Source organism: Schistocerca piceifrons, chromosome 1 (assembly GCF_021461385.2).
Source record: "Schistocerca piceifrons isolate TAMUIC-IGC-003096 chromosome 1, iqSchPice1.1, whole genome shotgun sequence".
NCBI classification, from domain to species: domain Eukaryota; kingdom Metazoa; phylum Arthropoda; class Insecta; order Orthoptera; family Acrididae; genus Schistocerca; species Schistocerca piceifrons.
The window spans coordinates 184,770,651-184,793,290 of NC_060138.1; the positions used below are offsets into that span (position 1 = coordinate 184,770,651).

Below are 22,640 nucleotides of genomic sequence, written 5' to 3' on the forward strand. Positions count from 1 at the left end.
GTTAAACCTTATAAAGTTAACAGCATTCTTGAAATCGAACAACATACTCTGCATTGTGGGTTTTTTTTTGTGCATCTTTTGAGATTGTTATTGTTTTCTTTAATAAGAAGCACTCATTTTTACTATGTAGCTGAGTAATAGAAAAGTAAATAATTTTAGTTGCTATCGTTTTTGCTGAAAACAATTACTTATTTTTTTATTCAAGAAAAAAAATTAAATTTTCTCTCAACTAGCTATTAGCAACAGTGCAAAATAGTTATTTAGTCTCGTTTTTCAGGGGTAAATATGCATTTTCTAACATAATGAGTGTGTGTTACATTCTTTGCTTAACTGATGGACGTTCAGAAACATATTAATTTTTTGGATTGTGAAATATTTATTAAGCTTCAAAACTAACAAAAAATTTAATAACACTGTGGAAGGAAGTTTTACAGAGAAAGTGTGACATTGCAGATAATGCATGTTGTGCTTATGTGGGTGTGCATATTTAACAGTAGTTTTGAGTTTTGCTTATAAAGTCATTGATATATGCAGAAATCTAGCAGAACCACATTAACAATTATCACTAGCATAAAACTGCAAAGGAGATTGACATGAGATCGTGCTCCATTTTGTTTTCATGGTGGTGCAGGATCTTTTTGTTTTCTGTTAGCCAAAACTTGTTTCATCTGATCAGCTGTAGCACAGTTACACTGTCTGAAACCAAGAAAATGTCTTTGCTGCTGTGTGTGTGTGTGTGTGTGAGAGAGAGAGAGAGAGAGAGAGAGAGAGAGAGAGAGAGAGAGAGAGAGAGAGCACCTCACAGTGCTGGCAAAGCACATTTCTTTTACTTGATCCAGGAATTCTTTCATAGTAGAGGTAGGCAACCACCATATTTCATTACTTACACATACATCTAGTTTAAGGCTCAACAAGCCGAGCACATGGACTATATATAGAAATACAGTTGTCATTTCATAAGACTGCCTATGGTAGTTTAGTTGTCAGTTCAGTGAATACAAGTGTCAAACTGGTTATAGTGCATTGTACTGTCAAAGAAGTAAACAACACAGACAGATGGTGTTAACATTAACCAAAGATAATTCACATCAATAAGTAAATATACTAAGATGCTGTCTCTGGAAAATGATGTAAGGACTTCCAAGAAAGAAATTTAGATTGTGAGATAAAAGTTAAATGACAATAAAATGCACACTGAGGTATAATGATGACACGGATAAAAAGTTGAAAGACAATAAAATGTACATCAAAATGTGACAGTAAAACAGTTGGTAAAAGCTATTTAACTGCATGAGAGTAGATTAGATTAGATTAGACTTACTTTCATTCCAATTGATCCATAGTGAGAAGGTCTTCCAGGTTGTAGAACATCTCAGAAATGCAATAATACATGACATATATTTACAACTAAAACAAATAAGCTAATGTACCTTCCACAGGTCCCAACTGGAATGATCGTCATTTCATATATAAATGAACACTTTATGAAAGGAGCATTTTACAACACTCATTTACTAAAATTGCATTAATGCGCTGAATTTAATATTTCAAAAAAAAATTGTTTTTAATTTATAAGGCCGTAAACATATAATAGAACTGCTACAATACTTATTTATAATGAAAACATTACTGCACTGAAATGGTGCAGAAGTTAGAATGTACTGTACCCACACACACACACACACACACACACACAAATCAGTTGGTTCTACTGAGAAATTGGTCAATCGAGTTGGAGTTGGCCACCAGTCAATCCTTTAGGCTTCTCTTAAACTGAATTTCATTGGTTGTTAAGCTTTTTATAGCTGCCGGCAAGTTATTGAAAACGTGTGTTCCTGAATAATGCAAATCTTTTTGACTTTAAATCCTTGTGAAGATTATTCTTATTTCTAGTATTGATTCCGTGAACTGGGCTGTCGGTTTGAAAAAGTGATATCTTTTTAAAGACAAATTTCATTAAGGAATAAATATATTGAGAAGCAGTAGTTAGTATCCCTAGTTCACTAAACAGGCCTCTGCCGGATGTTCTTGAGTTCACACCCCATATAACTCTTTCTTGCACATTTTTGTGTCCAGAAAACTTTAGCTTCACTTGCTGAATTACCCCACCCAAAAAAAAAAAAAAGAAAAAGAAAAAAAAATCCCATATGACATTATGGAGTGAAAGTAAGCATAGAATGCCAGCTTTTTTATTTATATATCCTCTATGTCTGACAGAATTCGCATTTCAAATATAAATTTGTTCAGACACTTCAGCAGTTCTGTGGTGTGCTCCTCCCAGTTGAATTTATAATCGAGCTGTATGCCCAAGAATTTAACACTGTCCACTTCTTGTATCTGCTTGTATGTTAGGCATATATTCGTGGGACACCCCTTACAAGTTCTGAACTGCATGTAGTGTGTTTTTTCAAAGTTTAATGACAAAGAATGAGCTAAAACCCGTGATTAATGTCCGCAAATACTTTATTAGCCAATCTTTCTAAGACTACAATTGATTTGCTATTTATTGCAATGTTTGTATCATTGGCAAAGAAAACAAACTTGGCATATGGTAATGTTACTCATGAAAAGTCATTGATATACACAAGAAAAAGTGAGGGACCTAAGGTGGAACCTTGTGGGACCCCATATGTAATTGGTTCCCAGTTGGATGATGCCTGATAGTGTAATACATGTCTCTTTCCTAATAGCACCCTTTGTTTCCTGTCGTAGATATAAGATTTGAACCATTTTGCAGCATTTCCTGGTTACCTGCAATTTTTTGTTTAATGAATTGAGTACATTTTCACTGTAACTGTAGATAGCCTTCTCAATATCAGAACCCTTTAGAAATCCGAACTGCGACTTTGACAGTATGTTATTTGTGATAAGATGGTTATAAAGCCGATTGTACGTTACCTTTTCTAAAATTTTTGAGAATGTTGGCAAAAGTGAAATTGGACGGAATTTTGATGCTATTTCTTAATCTCCCTTCTTAAACAGCATATTTCAACCATTCAGGAAATATTCCACTGATAGGAAATACAGAAGCGTCCGATCCCACCCATCTGCTTTGACCCATGACGTCTCCAAATATGGCGGAAATGACCATAAATCACAATTCCAATATAGCGCATATAAAGTCGTTACGTACACATTAAGAGGACGAAAATACATAAAAAAACAAACACACACACATTCCACAAAAAGCCTAATGACACTAAAGGGACAAGCTTGGGTAATAGGGGGTTGTTGGTGGGGGACAAACTAAATGTAAACAAATTTAGACACCCACCTCCATACAAAACCATGTAAAATGACGAAAAGAACGTACATCACAAAACTCCGCAAATACCACTAAACACAAAATCATCTGGAATCGGACACTTCCCTTGACGTATATAGCTCAACAGCATCTCCCGATCTCATAAATTGGGATCGAACACTTCTCTTGACCTATATAGCTCAACAGCAGCTCCCGATCCCATAAATTAGGACCTAACACTTCCCTTGACCTATATAGCTCAAAAACATCTCCCAATACCAATACCAACATTCACAGCCACACATTGGGATCGAACACCTCCCTTGACCTGTTATCCTTACGACATCTCCACATACAGCCGTCCCTGGTCCGAGACATCGGAACTTTAAGTAAGCCTCATTTCTTCACGACATACTGAACACTTCACGACTTCTTCCAATAATCCGAATATTTGAAGAAATTTTATAAGAGACCATACACTGACCCCCATCATAGCTGACAACCGAAAACTGTTGACCCTGTCAGTCATATCCATACCTACCAAAGACATAAAAAAAAAGCAGTTTACCAAAATTCACACACGACGCCACACTCGCAAACTAAACCAAAAACATCACCCAACACACCACCAGAGAGCACCACCGATCGCATCAAAATGACACCTACAAACATGCCACTCTCACAAACTAAATTCCGCGCCGTCGTGACCTCACACACCACAACAGCCTTATGTCACGGGTCAAAGCCGACAGGTGGGATCGGACGCTTCGGTCGACCCCACTGATACACAACTGGTTACACAGATAGCTTTATAGAGTACTTAACTCAGAATCATGTTCTTTAACTTCATTGATATTTCATCATACACACTAGATGTTTTGGATTTTAAAGATTTTATCATGGACTTTACTTCTGCTGTGGTAGTGAGGATCAAATTCATATATGGAAGTTACTTGAAATCTCTGGTCTGACGTATCTAAGGGCAGCATCTACAGAACCTGACAACCTCATCGTTTCAGTAACAATTAGAAAATGTTTATTAAAAAATTCTGCAACACTATACACATCTGTCACCAATGTATCGTTCACTCTTAATGCTATTCGCCCCTCTTCATGTCTGGTTCTACCGATCTCCTCCTTCACTATATCCCATATTGTCTTTATTTTGCTATCTGATTTGACTATCTTTTCCTTGTAATATATTTGCTTTATGTCTGTATTACAGTCTTTAATATTTTGCTGTATTTCTTGTAATGTGCTGTAGCATCAACATCAGATCTGTTTCGGATTGACAGAGACAGTTTTCTTTTTGTTTTACAAGATACCTCTATTCCTTAAGTAATCCAAGGCTTCTTTGTGCACTTTGCTCTAACCTTGGTTAGTTTTGAGGGCAAACGGTATTCAAATAAGGTAAGCACTTTATTAGCAAAAGTGTTATATTTTTCATTCGTGCCATGAGCACTGTAAACATCTCTCCAGTGAATGTCTCTGAGGAGTTCCTAAAATAATCAATTTTCAATTTACATAAGATGTCATAACGTGTTTCTCACCAATCATTAAAATAATATGTGGAATAAAGTAACATAGTAGTACTAAAATAACACATGAAGTTGCTGCACCAATAAGTAGAATAATACATGGCATTACAAAAAGTGTGTGATAAAATGTATTAGCGAGAAAACACACATTAGTCTAAATTTGTCAACAATAGAAGGGGCATAGAAAAGGTTATGAATGTGCAATTGATTCTATGTATGCCTGAACAATTGAAAATAATGTAAAACTTTGAACAGTGTGAATAGGTTAGTATTGGGAGAGGTGGAAATCTATTTTGTAACAATTTATGCCTCAAAGATTGGTATAGTCAATAGAAAGAACCAAGAAAGATCAAATTTGTGCAAACTGTTTGAGTAGTGTAGTAAATTGGTTAAAATGTGAATAGCACAAACAATTTGTATAATTTTGATCCCCTGTGTGGGGGGTGGGGTGGGGGAGCACCAGAATGGTTGTTACTACGATTTATACTAACCATCAGGTTATAAATCGTTGCAAAATAGGTTGCTACCACTGCCCATACTAACCTGTTCACGTTTACAAAAAAAAATTGTAACATTTTACCTTTACTTACCATTGTCCAGGCATACATATAATCAAGTGTCCATATCATTCATGGCCTTTTATATTTGTATTTTACATTTCTTTCCATTGTTGATGCATTATATCACATCACATTTTATCTAATTCATTTTGTAACTTCAAGTATTATTTTACTCATTGGTGCAGTTACTTCATGTATTATTTTACTTATATTTTAATACTACTGTGTTACTTTACTTCATGTGTTAGTTTACTTCTGTTTTAGTACTGCTGTATTACTTTATTTCATGTATTATTTTATTTATTGGTGCAGCAGCACATTATAACATCCTATGTGTATTAATCTCATACACTGAAATAGTTTTTTCCACTGTGTTACTGTCATATTTTGACATACAGTTCGTCTTTTAACCTTTTATATACATCATCATTATATCTTGGTGCATGTTTTATTGTCATTAAACTTTTACCTAACAATAGCATAAGTTTCTTGTTTCTTAAAAGTCCTAATGTCATTTTCCAGTGAAAGCATCTTAGTATATTTACTCTATGATGTGAATTGTCTTTAGTTAATGTTTACTCCACCTGGCTGTGTAATTTACTTCTTTGGCATTTTAATACACTACATCCAGTTTGACGTTTGTATTCATTGAACCAACAACTGCACTACCATTAGCAGTCTTTATAAAATGACAGTTGTATTTCTATATACAGGCCATGTGCTCAGTTTGTTGAGCTTAACACTAGATGTACATGTAAGTAATGAAGTAATTGTGCATACAGAGTTTCTCATGATCATGAACTATACTGGTATGTGTTACTTACTTTTAATAATGTCCGTACACTGTCCCATAGCTTATGTCTGACAACTATCTTTTGAAACTTGTAACTTTTAATAAAGAATTGTGCAACCAAGACTTTTCTATAATTGCAGTATGTGTCAAAACGCAACTTGTTTTGATGCAACACCAAGGAATGTAGTGCAGTGGTGTAAAAGCTGAACTTATATTATGAAAGAAGGGGTTCAAATCACCATATGGCCATCTTGATTAGCATTTTGTGGTTGCCCTAATCAACTTCTACAGAGTGCTTGGTTAGTTCCTTAAACAGAGCCAAGGCCGATTTCTTTCCCCACTTATGCCTAATCAAATCTCTCTGATCAGAACTGACATCAAAGAGACATTCAATTATGAACTTCCTTCTGTCCATCCGTCCTTCCTTCCTTTCTTTCCTTCGTTATGTGGAAAAATAATCAAACACTAACAACCTGAAAAAGTACTGTAGATACTTTGCTCAATCACATATTTGATCAAACAGTGGAAAGTCACAGTTGAAATATTAACAATATCTTGAAAAGGATAGATTGCTACTCTCCATAGAGACACATTGAATTGCATACAAGTGCAAAAAAGAGAGTGTTGCACATTGAGCTTTCATCCAAGGCCTTGTTCAGTAGACAAACATTCACATGAACAAGTACATTTGATGCACATGCAATCCCTATCTCTGGCCACTAAGGCGAGAATACAACTGTTGTTTTGAACGAAACCAGCAGTCCAGAGTGGGGCAGGGAAGGGGAATGAATAGTGGGGTATAGGTGGGGGGAGAGAAGAGTGCCATCTAACAGAGTGTGCAAGGACTAGATGCTGCAGGACAAGGCTACCAGGTGCAGCATCAAGAGGCTGTGGGGGAAAGGGAAATGGAAGAGGAGAGGAGCAGAGAAGGGGGAAAGAATGGCAGATGCGTTGGTACAGAGCAGCCCACAGGAAGAGTGAAGGACCATGAGTTGGGAGGAGGTGATAGGACAGAGGGGGCAGAAACTGTTGGGTCAAGGGTTAGGATGCAGTATGTTATGGTAGGTTGGGGCTGGAATAATTACGGGAGTGGAGAATGTGTTGTAGGGATATCCTCCATCAGTGCAGTTCAGAAAAGCTGATGTTGGGGGGGGAGGATCCAGATGGCTGGGGTTGTGTAGCAGCCATTGAAATTAAACAAGTTATGTTCAGGTGCATGTTGTGTCGCAGGGTGGCCCACTTCACTCTTGATAACAGTTTGGCACTGGCCATTCATCCTGGTGGACTACTGGTTGGTTGCCCTACCAGTATAAAAAGCTGTGCAGTGATTGCAGCAGAACAGATATATGACTTCGCTGCTGTCACAGGTTGTCTGGCCTCTGATGGGGCAGGATAAGTCTCTGACAGGACTGGAATAGGAGCTGCTGGGTGCATGGATTGGCCAAGTCTTGCACCTGCGTGGGTCTACCACAAGGATATCTCCTATGTCAATGGTTGGGATTTGGAGGTGCATAGGGGATGTGTGGGGATATGACATGAGATATGTGTTTGTGGACCTGATCTGGAGGATAGAGCTTGTCTGTGAAGGCATTTTGTGAAACTTTCAGCACGCTGTGCAAGAGTGCTGTTGTTACTGCAGATACGGCGTCGCCAGGAGGCCAGACTATATTGGGAGGGATTTTTTGGTTTGGAAGGGAAGGCAGCTGTCGAAATGCAGTTACTGGTGGTGGTTGCTGGGTTTAATATGGACAGTGACGTGTGGATGGAGGCATCAGAGAGGGTGTGGTCAACATCCAGAAAAGTGGCATGTTGGTGATGTGGCTGAGAGAGAAGGTGTCGAGGCTGTAAAGGAATGATGATAGGTTGTGTTGGCCCTGAGTCCAGATCATAAAGACATCATCAGTGTACCCGAACCAGACCAGAGGCTGAGGATTTGAGAAGCTAGGAAGATTGCCTGTAGATGGCCCATAAACAAGTTGGCATGCAGATGCCCATTGCTGTGCTGTATATTTGTATACCTTTCCCTCCAGTAGTTGTATCTTATGATAAGTTACTAAGGTGTATGAGGAGTGAAGTAGTGCGTTTGAAGTCTACAGGATATTGGGAGAGGTCGTTTTCAATAGCAGTAGCACCATGGGCATGAAGGATGTTGGTGTATAGGCAAGTGGCGTCAATAGTGACGAGTAGGGATCCAGGAGGTAAAGGAGTGTGGGTGGTGTACAGTCACTGAAGAAAGTGGTCAGTATGTTTTACTTGGGAGGCTAGGTTTTGGGCAGTGGGTTGGAGATGTTGGTCAGTGAGAGTCAAAATCATTTCAGTGGCAGCACAATAACCAGCTACAATGGTGCGTTCAAGATTGTTTCCTTTGTGTGTTTTGGGGAGCATGTAAAAGATGGGTATGCAGGGTGCCATAGGGCAAGGAGGAAAACCAATTTAGGGGAGAGATTCTGAGGGCGGCCTAAGTCTTTAAGCAGGGATTGTAGGTTACACTGGGCCTCTGGGATGGGATCACTCTCGAAGAGTTTATAGATGGAGGAGTCAAACAGTTGGCAAGGCCTCTGCCAGGTAGTCACTGTCATTCATAACGTCAGCGGTGGAACCTTTGTCTGCAAAGAACTTCCTTGGCCAGTTTGCTGGAGGGCTCACAAAGGCGTTCACAGGCAGTCACTATTCCCCAGACCTAGTCTGCAAACAGATTTCCTGTGCCATATCCCTACACAATCCCAGTCCTCCCACCAACAACAAGAACTAGCCACAAAGGAGCACCCCATTCGTCACCCAGTAACCTCCCCCCTGGACTGGTATACCTGAACCATGTCCTTCTTAGGATGAAGGTAGAGGAAAGAAAATTTCACATTTATAATCTTTATCAGAAAATTAATGTTGTTATCTTCACTTTTTTTTCCAAATGTGTTACCAACTACTGTTCAAGAGTCTCAGAATTCTAGCTCTTCTCCTTGCATTATGCCTGAGTTCCATCAAGAGATTTTTGCTGTTTAGTAATAATCATTTCAGGGAGCAGCAACCGTCTCTCAGTGAACACTGGATGGCACAGCAATTTATATTTAAACAGTCCTGAACCATTGTACAAAAGGTGCACTTTTAGTAAGTTTCCATCAGAACTGAAAAGTGTGTGTGATAAATTCCAAATTTTTGAATCTAAATTAAAAGGCTTTCGTGATAAGTGCAAGCTTTATATACTGTACTACTGTACACTTGTTCCTCACAGTAGTTCGCAACCTTTTGTTTACTGTGTTACTTATTTACATACACTACAGCTCTCTCATTTTTGTGGATGTTGCTGTTTTGGCACTCTATGAATTTTGTTTGTAGAGGATTGTTTCGTGTCTAAGTGCCTTAGGCTCAGATAGACAATGGAACCTGAGAGAAAAAGTTGACCAAAAGTGAAACCATGGAGACATTTCAGAGCAGTGTTCAAACATATCAAAGTATGTTCTAAGGGATTCTTTAGATGCTATATCACATCAAAGAACTGTAGTCTCATTATTCCTTTGAGAGACCAAGGAACAATAAAAAAATAGTGGGATGCCCCTGTAAATATGCTCTAAAACAGGAGGTAAGAATAGTGCCATCATTCGGAAAAGTTGTGGCAACACTTCATAGAATATTATCAGCTATCTGAAAAAGGATTAAGGGATATTTAAACATTGTCCATATAATGCTTATTTATGCCATCGTACAGCTGTCTATAAGAGACTTGTCTATTTTTGTAGAACATGCTAAGACTTTAATGTCAAGGTAGATTGAAGAGTAGAGATTAAAGAGTGCATATTTCATGTTTTTATTATAATATTTTGTTGAAGGTGATGGTGTCAGTACTATGACAAGTGGTACCAGTTCCGGAATGACAGACACTGATACTGAAGGAGCAATGATGACACTTCCTTCTAACAGTCCTCTCTCACAATCGCAGTTAGAACTGTTGAAAGCCACCACACCAGCACCACACTCTCCTGACAAGCAGTCAAATTATGTGAACATTGACTATTTTATAAAGTAAGTTCTTAATCTCTACTGATTTATTAACTAATGCTTTAACATGTAATTGTGTTTTTGTAATTATTAATCTCTTTTACATATCCTACAAAACATGTGCCCACTTTGTTGGAGAAAAACTGTCCTTATCATTATTCTGTCAAGACTTTCAGGTTTACTATTTGTTAGTGATAGGTTTGTAGTGTTATAAGCTAAATATATAGTTACTATTATCTGCCACTATTTTCTGTGTATCATGGCTGTTGAGGCACATTTATTTTAAATGTTTGCTTCCAAGGATGCATAGTGATTTACACTGAAGCCAGTGTAAACTGTTAATTTTATCATTTGCCTTTCTTTGGTAAACACTTAATTTGATCAGTAAAATTCTCTGTTTTAATCTTGCTTTCAAATTCTGAATTAAACTTAATAACCTGTCCTCATTACTATGGTTCCAGCTGATCTGAGGGTATCACTCCTTCCATTTGTTGGATGTATGTCAATCCTTGTCGTCCCATACAGTTTGTGCCCTAGGGTAGCATGGAAGTTATTCCATGTCTTCACATACAGGGTGTTTCAAAAATGACCGGTATATTTGAAACGGTAATAAAAACTAAATGAGCAGCGATAGAAATACACCGTTTGTTGCAATATGCTTGGGACAACAGTACATTTTCAGGCAGACAAACTTTCGAAATTACAGTAGTTACAATTGTCAACAACAGATGGCGCTGCGGTCTGGGAAACTCTATAGTATGATATTTTCCACATATCCACCATGCGTAGCAATAATATGGCGTAGTCTCTGAATGAAATTATCCGAAACCTTTGACAACGTGTCTGGCGGAATGGCTTCACATGCAGATGAGATGTACTGCTTCAGCTGTTCAATTGTTTCTGGATTCTGGCGGTACACCTGGTCTTTCAAGTGTCCCCACAGAAAGAAGTCACAGGGGTTCATGTCTAGCGAATAGGGAGGCCAATCCACGCCGCCTCCTGTATGTTTCGGATAGCCCAAAGCAATCACACGATCATCGAAATATTCATTCAGGAAATTAAAGACGTCGGCCGTGCGATGTGGCCGGGCACCATCGTGCATAAACCACGAGGTGTTTGCAGTGTCGTCTAAGGCAGTTTGTACCGCCACAAATTCACGAAGAATGTCCAGATAGCATGATGCAGTAATCGTTTCGGATCTGAAAAATGGGCCACTGATTCCTTTGGAAGAAATGGCGGCCCAGACCAGTACTTTTTGAGGATGCAGGGACGATGGGACTGCAACATGGGGCTTTTCGGTTCCCCATATGCGCCAGTTCTGTTTATTGACGAAGCCATCCAGGTAAAAATAAGCTTCGTCAGTAAACCAAATGCTGCCCACATGCATATCGCCGTCATCAATCCTGTGCACTATATCGTTAGCGAATGTCTCTCGTGCAGCAATGGTAGCGGCGCTGAGGGGTTGCCGCGTTTGAATTTTGTATGGATAGAGGTGTAAACTCTGGCGCATGAGACGATATGTGGACGTTGGCGTCATTTGGACCGCAGCTGCAACACGGCGAACGGAAACCCGAGGCCACTGTTGGATCACCTGCTGCACTAGCTGCGCGTTGCCTTCTGGTTGCCGTACGCAGTCCCCCAACCTTTCCAGCACGTTCATCCGTCACGTTCCCAGTCCGTTGAAATTTGTCAAACAGATCCTTTATTGTATCGCTTTTCGGTCCTTTGGTTACATTAAACCTCCGTTGAAAACTTCGTCTTGTTGCAACAACACTGTGTTCTAGGCGGTGGAATTCCAACACCAGAAAAATCCTATGTTCTAAGGAATAAACCATGTTGTCCACAGCACACTTGCACGTTGTGAACAGCACACGCTTACAGCAGAAAGACGACGTACAGAATGGCGCACCCACAGACTGCGTTGTTTTCTATATCTTTCACATCACTTGCAGCGCCATCTGTTGTTGAAAATTGTAACTACTGTAATTTCGAAAGTTTGTCCGCCTGAAAATGTATTGTTGTCCCAAGCATATTGCAACAAACGGTGTATTTCTATTGCTGCTCGTTTAGTTTTTATTGCCGTTTCAAATATACCGGTCATTTTTGAAACACCCTGTACATCCTGTCATACCATTCTTTCTCAGTATTTTCTACAACTTCTTCCCTTGCCATTTCTGCAGAGGATCTTCCCATTTGTTATCTTACTCAATGTTCAGCATCCATCTGTTACACATCTTACCTGCTTTGAATCTTGTCTTTTATGGTTTTCCTGTAGTCCATAATCCACTACCATACAATGCTGTGCTCCAGATGTACATTCTTAGAAATTTCTTCCTCAGATTAAGGTCTGTGGCTGTGTTCTAGTTGTAATAATACAGTACTTCCACGTTGGCACTTTGCACTTTTGTGCCTCTTGTGCTTTATTTGCCCACCTCCCAGGTCTCAGAGTTGCTCCAGGCTCTTTCCTCATTTCATTGTGGTTGTTTCCCCCTCTCAATAGTGACTTTTTCTGGTTGCTAAACATATAGCAGTTTATCTTTTCTTTTTCCTCCCACTTCATGAGTGTATGAACACATCTCCCCTTCCAGCAGTAGATGATAGTGTCTTGCTGTTTACTATGCGGATACATGCTTCTGTGGAAGACTATTAGCTCTTGTCACAGGGATATATTTTGCTGCAGGATATAGCTGTTGTTTCGTTTCAGTGCTACAAGCATTGCCAAAAACCTGCTTTAAAAAAGGTTAGTAACAACAAAAAGACAATAATAAATGTGTAGAGGAGAAGGTCTCGTCTTCACAGCACGTCAGTCATATTGCTCAGTAAATTGGTAACATCTTTAGACCGAAGGCTGATAGTGTGTATTAAATATTGTTCATTGTTTTGTGTATGCAAGGCACATGTGAAGTAATAACTCAAGTCTCTGCAGAAAACATTAGGCAGCTTCTGTTTCTAAGTCTTCAGTAACCCAAAAAACAACTCTTAAAAAATTAGAATTCTAAGTTGTGTGAGAATTTTTTTCTAATGAAGTTGCTTAATGGTTCTTATGTACTAGAACAGTATTTTCACTCAAAAATATATCTTCCAAATCTTGTACCACACATCTTATTGTGGAACCTACCTGTTTCTTGCTGCAAAACAAATGTGCTGTCTATTTTTAAGAAATAAATTTCACAAAATATCACGGGTTGACAATCATAATTTTGTATATAACAAAAATTTCAAGTGAAATACTGCATTTATTTTGACTGTACAAACAAAATTAGCTTTCAATCATTTCCAAGTATCTCTTATAATTATTATTTATCATTTTGAGTGACACATTTGTTGACTAATTACATTATATGATTCTTCATATTCTCCCAATGTATTGGTTGATTCAACAGCCCACATGTGTACTGCTGGTTCACAGTATTGAACAGATCCACATCACCATAGACACCACATTTCAGTGATCAGCCATGTGACCATTGTCAGGTGCCCTTGCAAGTTGACCTCTTGGAGATGCACAGCCAACGTATAGCCCTTCCCCATGTGGACCACTCCATATTCGGTCCTCAACTTAGGGTCATATTGGTGGCCGAAGTCGCAGTTATGTCACTGTCTGTGGCAATGACACTGGCGGAGTGCAGTGGCTGCAGTAGTGTGGTTGCCATGATCACCAACTTGTTTGCCAAGTGTCTTCTTAATTAGACCCACTGACGGTTTCCACCCTTGCTGAGGCTATCCCATAGTCTCAGTTGATGATTGTTCTGGGCACATAGTTTGGTGGCTCCTCTAAAGAGTAATGACACTATCCCAGACATTGAAATGCTGGGACAACATTGTCAGAGATGCCATCGAAATGCACTCCAGGCATAGTCTCTTCATCTGAGACTGTGGCTCTGGTCTCAAGGCTTGAGAACCAGTGTTTAGTCTAATTAAGAAGACACTGCAGACACAAGAAGCTGGTGGACAGAGTGCCTACATCTATGCTTCCACTGCCAGGGTGCCTTGCCAGATATAGCTGGGACAACATTGTCAAACAGGCTATCAAAATACATTCCAGGGACAGTCTTATCAGCTGGGACTGTGGCTGTAGTCTCAACAAGGCTTGGGAACCAGTGTTTGGTCTAATTAAGCAAACACAAAGAGGTGGTGGACAGAGTGCCTACATCTATGCTGTTGTTGTTGTTGTGGTCTTCAGTCCTGAGACTGGTTTGATGCAGCTCTCCATGCTATTCTATCCTGTGCAAGCTTCTTCATCTCCCAGTACCTACTGCAACCTACATCCTTCTGAATCTGCTTAGTGTATTCATCTCTTGGTCTCCCTCTATGATTTTTACCCTCCACGCTGCCCTTCAATGCTAAATTTGTGATCCCTTGATGCCTCAAAACATGTCCTACCAACCGATCCCTTCTTCTAGTCAAGTTGTGCCACAAACTTCTCTTCTCCCCAATCCTATTCAATACCTCCTCATTAGTTACGTGATCTACCCACCTTATCTTCAGCATTCTTCTGTAGCACCACATTTCGAAAGCTTCTATTCTCTTCTTGTCCAAACTGGTTATCGTCCATGTTTCACTTCCATACATGGCTACACTCCATACAAATACTTTCAGAAACGACTTCCTGACACTTAAATCTATACTCGATGTTAACAAATTTCTCTTATTCAGAAACGATTTCCTTGCCATTGCCAGTCTACATTTTATATCCTCTCTACTTCGACCATCATCAGCTATTTTACTCCCTAAATAGCAAAACTCCTTTACTACTTTAAGTGTCTCATTTCCTAATCTAATCCCCTCAGCATCACCCAATTTAATTTGACTACATTCCATTATCCTCGTTTTGCTTTTGTTGATGTTCATCTTATATCCTCCTTTCAAGACACTGTCCATTCCGTTCACCTGCTCTTCCAAGTCCTTTGCTGTCTCTGACAGAATTACAATGTCATCGGCGAACCTCAAAGTTTTTACTTCTTCTCCATGAATTTTAATACCTACTCCGAACTTTTCTTTTGTTTCCTTTATTGCTTGCTCAATATACAGATTGAATAACATCAGGGATAGTCTACAACCCTGTCTCACTCCCTTCCCAACCACTGCTTCCCTTTCATACCCCTCGTCTCTTATAACTGCCATCTGGTTTCTGTACAAATTGTAAATAGCCTTTCGCTCCCTGTATTTTACCCCTGCCACCTTCAGAATTTGAAAGAGAGTATTCCAGTTAACGTTGTCAAAAGCTTTCTCTAAGTCTACAAATGCTAGAAACGTAGGTTTGCCCTTTCTTAATCTTTCTTCTAAGATAAGTCGTAAGGTTAGTATTGCCTCACGTGTTCCAACATTTCTACGGAATCCAAACTGATCTTCCCCGAGGTACGCTTCTACCAGTTTTTCCATTCATCTGTAAAGAATTCGCGTTAGTATTTTGCAGCTGTGACTTATTAAACTGATAGTTCGGTAATTTTCACATCTGTCAACACCTGCTTTCTTTGGGATTGGAATTATTATATTCTTCTTGACGTCTGTGGGTATTTCGCCTGTCTCATACATCTTGCTCACCAGATGGTAGAGTTTTGTCATGACTGGCTCTCCCAAGGCCATCAGTAGTTCTAATGGAATGTTGTCTACTCCCGGGGCCTTGTTTCGACTCAGGTCTTTCAGTGCTCTGTCAAACTCTTCACGCAGTATCTTATCTCCCATTTCATCTTCCTCTACATCCTCTTCCATTTCCATAATATTGTCCTCAAGTACATTGCCCTTGTATAAACCCTCTATATACTCCTTCCACCTTTCTGCCTTCCCTTCTTTGCTTAGAACTGGGTTGCCGTCTGAGCTCTTGATATTCATACAAGTGGTTCTCTTCTCTCCAAAGGTCTCTTTAATTTTCCTGTAGGCAGTATCTATCTTACCCCTAGTGAGACAAGCCTCTACATCCTTACATTTGTCCTCTAGCCATCCCTGCTTAGCCATTTTGCACTTCCTGTCGATCTCATTTTTGAGACGTTTGTATTCCTTTTTGCCTACTTCATTTACTGCATTTTTATATTTTCTCCTTTCATCAATTGAATTCAATATTTCTTCTGTTACCCAAGGATTTCTATTAGCCCTTGTCTTTTTACCTACTTGATCCTCTGCTGCCTTCACTACTTCATCCCTCAGAGCTACCCATTCTTCTTCTACTGTATTTCTTTCCCCCATTCCTGTCAATTGTTCCCTTATGCTCTTCCTGAAACTCTCTACAACCTCTGGTTCTTTCAATTTATCCAAGTCCCATCTCCTTAAATTCCCGCCTTTTTGCAGTTTCTTCAGTTTCAATCTGCAGTTCATAACCAATAGATTGTGGTCAGAATCCACATCTGCCCCTGGAAATGTCTTACAATTTAAAACCTGCTTCCTAAATCTCTGTCTTACCATTATGTAATCTATCTGATACCCTTTAGTATCTCCAGGATTCGTCCAGGTATACAACCTTCTTTCATGATTCTTGAACCAAGTGTTAGCTATGATTAAGTTATGCTCTGTGCAAAATTCTACAAGGCGGCTTCCTCTTTCATTTCTTCCCCCCAATCCATATTCACCTACTATGTTTCCTTCTCTCCCTTTTCTACTGACGAATTCCAGTCACCCATGACTATTAAATTTTCTATGCTACGACAGCCAAAGTACCCCACCGGGTCTCGCTGGTCACAGATGGTGATGCCATCACCTCTTTGGCCACCAGTGCACGTCCTTGGACACAGATCACGTAAAGGGCAGCCACAGGGGAAGGTGATAAAAGTTTGCCGTATGCCCCCAGTAGGTCATTTCATCAACACACCTGATAATGATGAAAAATTTCTGATTGCCAAAATATTGTGCCAACTGACACTATTAACCAGTACACTCATGGACTGTTCCATTTAGTTAAGTTGTGTCTATACATTTTGCTATTGTAAGTGGGAGTGTGCTCCCTGAAGTTTGATTCGTGTTAAAGAGAAACCTTATTTGGATGTTGAACATTCCAACATTGCCATCCATCCTTGCACTGTTAAGTGCTTGCTTTTCTTTTAAGTTTGTCTTAAAGAAATATTTGTGCATTAGTTGGATGTGTTGCTTTTTGGTTGTTCAGCTCCTTGCTTCTACCCTCTCTGATGGGCGGTGAGCAGAGTTATTTTTCTATGCTCTCACACTTATGACAGGTATCCAGCTTAGGATTGCCAAATGGGAGCATAAACTTTGTGTTGAAACATTGAAAGTACAAACCTTACAATTCAGGGAACCTGTGGTGTTTTTCTAGGTACCACCTGTATATTAGCTGTGTCATATCTGCAGCTCTTTTAACTTTACCTTTCCTACTGTAGTGAAATTCTCTTTTAGTCAAGCATACCTCATTTTGTTGATATTTATGTTATCCTTGACCATCTGGCTTTGAAGTCACTGCTTTATTTTGGTACATGTGACTCACAATATTGTCACCACATTTGCAAGAAATGCCATAAAACGATGCAAATGCCTCTTGACAAACCACTAACAGAATATACATTGTAATTTTATTTTTTGCGTGTACAGATTTTTAGATATTGTTCAGACATTTCCTTTCCATTTCCTAGATTTAAAAACTGTTCAGTTTTTCCTGAACAGGTTGTTGCACCATCTTTACTACAAGTGATTTGTCCTCCATCAGCTGGCTAATATAAATTGTAAGACCCACAGCTAAATAGTCGTTACATTTGCAAATCACTCATTCTCTGAATCCACTATTATGTTTATTGAAACCGAGAACATGAGAGACATCTGAAAATATTCCTTTACAGTTAATACCACTTGCATAACATTCTGTAAATGAGCCATATTTCCCCCTGTGAGTCCGGGGCTAAGACTAGGCCCGAGGTATTCTTGTCTGTCATAAGAGGCAACTAAAAGGAGTTTCACACGTTTTGGCCTTTATGTAATGGTCCCCTGTAGTGTTTGACCTCCGTTCTTCAAAATTTTCCTGAAGGGCGAGCCAGTTGGGGAAGGGTGCCTTACAAGGTGCATCGTGTCCATCGTGCATTGAGATCTTTAGCCCACTTTCTTTTCGTTGCATTTCAGTCCCGCTCACTCTCCATCTCTTGGGCGAGGACACCTTCCTAGGTGCATTTTCCACTATGCTTTCTGCGTCGACGATGACCATGGACTTCTTTGCACCCGATATCCAGCATGGTAGCCAGTCCATTGTGGTGGGGCCGCCATGTACCCTGTTGGTTGTAGCCCCCTGACCACACAGGAATCGCTCTGCTAATGCCTGCACCATTAACTCCCCACTTATGCCAATGGGTAGATGCCCATCCCCCTGGATCAATGGAACTCCCAGCAATGGTCATCCTGCCAGGTGGCCTTTGCTGCTGTTGGGTGGCACCCGTTGGGAGGGCCCCTGGTCGGAGTGGGTGGCATCAGGCTGGATGACACATGATGAAGCGTTGTCCATCATCTCTTGTCGGTGGTGAAACACCAGCAGTCTCTAAGCTTTCATGAGCTCACTTCAACGCACAGAAGTACGACCGCTCCCTGCCCACGTCATGGGAGGAATGTCAGGTTAAGGATAGCAGTGGATCTTATTCGCCCCAGTACCTTGTATGTTTGAGAGCTGATGGGGAATCTTTCATGACGACGAAGCCTCAGTTCTTTGTTGAGCATTTAGAGGACAAGTTTGGGGAGATGGAGGGATTGTCCAAAATGAGATCTAGGTCAGTCTTGATCAAACAGCATCCTGTGCCCAGTCACAGATGTTACTCGCTTGTGACGCCCTATAAGAACTTAAATATGGTCCAGTGTATCATGTATCACAGGGACCTTCTTTTCAGTCTGACGGTGAGCTGCGCGCCAATTTAGAGTGGCGAGGTGTACATTTCGTCCGGCATGTCCACCATGGTCAGAGGGGTAATCAGGTTGCCACTGGTGCCTTCATCTTGGCCTTCAAGAGTGATACATTTGCCCAAGAAGGTCACGGTGTTGGTTTACCGCTGTGATGTAAATCCCTGTATCCCTCCCCTGGTGTGGTGCTTTAAGTGCTGGAAGTTTGGCCGTATGTCTTCCCGCTGTACTTCCAGCATCACATGTCGAGATAGGGGATGCCCATCACATCCCAATACTCCATGTGCCCCGCCTCCCATCTGTGTCAACTGGGGAGAGCACCATTTGCCTTGCTCTCCAGACTGCAGGATTCTTGAGAAAGGAAGGAAAATCAAGTCCAAGACCCTGGACCGACTGACCTACACTGAGGCTAAGAGAAAATTTGAACTCGTGCATCCTGTACGTATGACATCGTCTTATGCTGCTGCTACAACAGTTCTGGCACCTTCAGCTCCGCCAGCCCCAGTGACCTCTGAGCTGGATGGCTACACCTGCCCACTTGATGGTGAGGGGCATTTCCCTCCCTGTTGCTCCCTCACCACCTACTTCAGGAGCAACATCCCCCCCAACCATCGGGGACATCCGTCCCCACTTCTAAGCCAGAGAAGCATAAGTCTTCTTCGGCTTCTCTCGCCAGGAATGGGTTCCTTGAATCACTCCCTTCCCAGGTTTCTGCTAGTGGGAAAGATGACACCCGCCAGTGGCTGAAAAGCTCAAAAGCAGCTGGTCGTAGGGATTTATGCTCATCCTCAGTCCTGGAGACCGAGCCAGTGAAGTCCTCCCAGACAGGGAAATCCAAGAAGCAGTGAGAGAAATCCAAAAAGAAGACCCCTAAGACCAAGGAAATTGTGGCTGCACCCACACCACCGCTACCTACAAGCTCTGCGTCTGAGGATGGGGTGTAGATTCTGGCATCCACTGAGGACCTATATCTCGCCAGACCCTCAGACACAATGTATATAGACTGCTCAGGCAATAAGTCGGTGGCAGCAGGTGACTCTGAGGTGTAAACTGCCTCATTGAATGTTCCATGCCTTCCCAGTCTCGTCATCCTCCAATGGAATTGCGGCGGTTTTTTCCTCAGCCTGGCTGAGGTATGGCAGCTGTTAAGCTTTACACTTGCTTTCTGCATTGCCATCCAGGAAAGCTGGTCCCCGGCAGTGTGGACCCGTCCTTCGCGGCTATAAGAGATATTACAGGAACTGTAGCGACTATAATAAGGTGTCAGGTGGAGTTTGCATTATGTCCTAAACTCATCTGTAGTGAAACTATGCCCCTTCAAACCCCTCTTGAAGCTGTGGCTGCCAGAATGAGGACAACACAGGAAATAACTGCAACGTATATCTTCCTTCAGATGGTGCAGTACCCCTGAATGTATTAGGTGCACTGATTGATGAACTCCCTAAACCTTTCCTACTTTTGGGAGATTTTAACGCCAATAACTGCTTGTGGGGTGGCACCATGCTTCCTGGCAGAGGCAGAGATGTCGAAACTTTACTGTCTCAGTTCGACCTCTGCCTCTTAAATACTGGGTCCGCCACACACTTCAGTGTGGCTCATGGTAATTACTCGGCCATTGATTTATCAATCGGATCCTTAGTCAGATGATTAAACATCTCTCATTTGACTACAAGTGACATATCCTCGTCATCTTCAACCTTATCTGGCGCGATGGCATCTTTCCATTGCAGTCGCGGGAGAGCACCGTCATTCTGGTGCTCAAACCCGGTGAAGACCCACTTGATGTGGATAGCTATCAGCCCAGCAGCCTCACCAACATTCTTTGTAAGCTGCTGGAACGTAGGGTGTGTCGGTGGTTGGGTTCGGTCCTGGAGTCACATGGCCTACTGGCCCCATGTCAGTGGGGCTTTCGCCAGGGTCGCTCTACCACTGATAATCTTGTGTCCCTTGAGTCTGCCATCCGAACAGTCCTTTCCAGGTGCCAATACCTGATTGCCGTCTTTTTTGACTTACGTAAAGCTTACGAGACAACCTGCTCCCGCTTTTTATCCAAAACGTCCTGTCGCTCTGTACTTTCCATGTCCAAGTTGGCGTCTCCCATAGTTCTGCCCATATCCAGGGGAATGGAGTCCCGCAGGACCCTGTATTAAGTGTCTCTCTATTTTTAGTGGCCATTAACGGTCTAACAGCAGCTGTCAGACCCTCCGTCTCACCTTCTCTGTATACGGATGACTTCTGCATTTCGTACTGCTGCTCCGTACTGGAGCATCGCCTACAGGGAGCCATTCACAAGGCGTAGTCATGGGCTCTACCCCATGGCTTCCAGTTTTCCGCCATGAAGACATGTCTCGTGCGTCTCTGTACGTGTGTCATGCATTTCTTTCGGCGTCGTATCGTTCATCTGGACCCAGAACTTTACCTTAATGACAATCCACTCACTGTAATGGAGACATACCAATTCTTAGGTCTGGTTTTCGACACTCATTTGACTTGGCTTCCTCATCTTCGTAAGCTTAAATAGGAGTGTTGGCAGCACCTCAATGCCCTCCGCTGCCTGAGCAACACCAACTGAGGTGCAGATCACTCCATGCTACTGCAGCTGTACAGAGCCCTTGTTCAATCCCGCCTTGACAATGGGAGTGTGATTTGTGGTTCGGCGGCACCCTCAGCTTTGCATTTGCTTGACCCGTTGCACCATTGCGGAGTTAGACTAGCGACAGGAGCTTTTAGGATGAGTCCGGTGATAAGCGTGCTGGTGGAGGTTGGATTCCTTCCATTGAAGATCAGATGTGCACAACTGCTCGCCAGTTACATTTCACGCATTCATAGCTCTCCTGAACATCCTAATTACTGTCTTCTTTTCCCAACCACGGCGGTTCACCTCCCGCGTAGGCGGTGCAGGTCAGGGCTAACGATTGTGGTTCGCATGGGATCACTTCTGTCCGAACTGGAGCCCTTCCTTTCACCACATGTCCTCGAGGTCCATTCACATACACCTCCATGGTGTAGCTGTAGGCCGAAGCTTCGCCAAGACCTTTCATGTGGCGCTAAGGACTCTGTTAACCTTGTGACACTCTGCTGTCATTTCCTCTCGATTCTTGAAGGGGTCCGGAGTTCTGAAGTGGTTTACACCGACTGCTCGATGGCTTATGGTAATGTTGGCTTCGCCTTTGTCCACAGAGGCCATATTGAACAGCATTACTTGCCTGATGACTGCAGTGTATTCACTGTAGAGCTGGTGGCCATATCTCGTGCCTCGTGCACTTCAGAATAGCCGTGCATGCCCCAAGGAATTGTTTCTTCTGTGTACTGACTCCTTGAGCAGCCTACAAGCTCTCGACCAGTGCTATCCTCGTCATCCTTTGATAGCGACCATCCAGATGCCATCTCTGCCCTGGAACAGTCAGGTCATTCAGTGGTGTTTGTGTGTGCCCCAGGACATGTCGGCATTGCTGGCAACGAACTTGCCGACAAGCTGGCCAAACTGGCTACGCGAAACCACTTCTGGAGATGGGCATCTCTGAACCTGATCTGCGTTCTGACTTACGCTGCAGGGGTTTTTGGCTTTGGGAGACAGAATGGCATAACAGTACGCACAACAAACTGCGTGTCATTAAGGAGACTTCGAATGTGTGGAAGTCTTTCATGCGGGCCTCTCGCAGGGAATCAGTTATCCTCTGCGGGCTCAGCATTGG

At 41.7% G+C, this 22,640-nt stretch overlaps 1 protein-coding gene across 1 annotated transcript in view; it reads left to right on the plus strand.

The window, feature by feature from the left end:
- LOC124789340 (active breakpoint cluster region-related protein) overlaps positions 1-22,640 on the plus strand; it is a 134,977-nt gene that overhangs the window by 19,341 nt on the left and 92,996 nt on the right. The window contains exon 2 of the mRNA XM_047256665.1: positions 9,960-10,152. Within this exon, the coding sequence (XP_047112621.1) occupies positions 9,960-10,152 (193 nt within the window). The remainder of the gene's footprint in view (positions 1-9,959; positions 10,153-22,640) is intronic.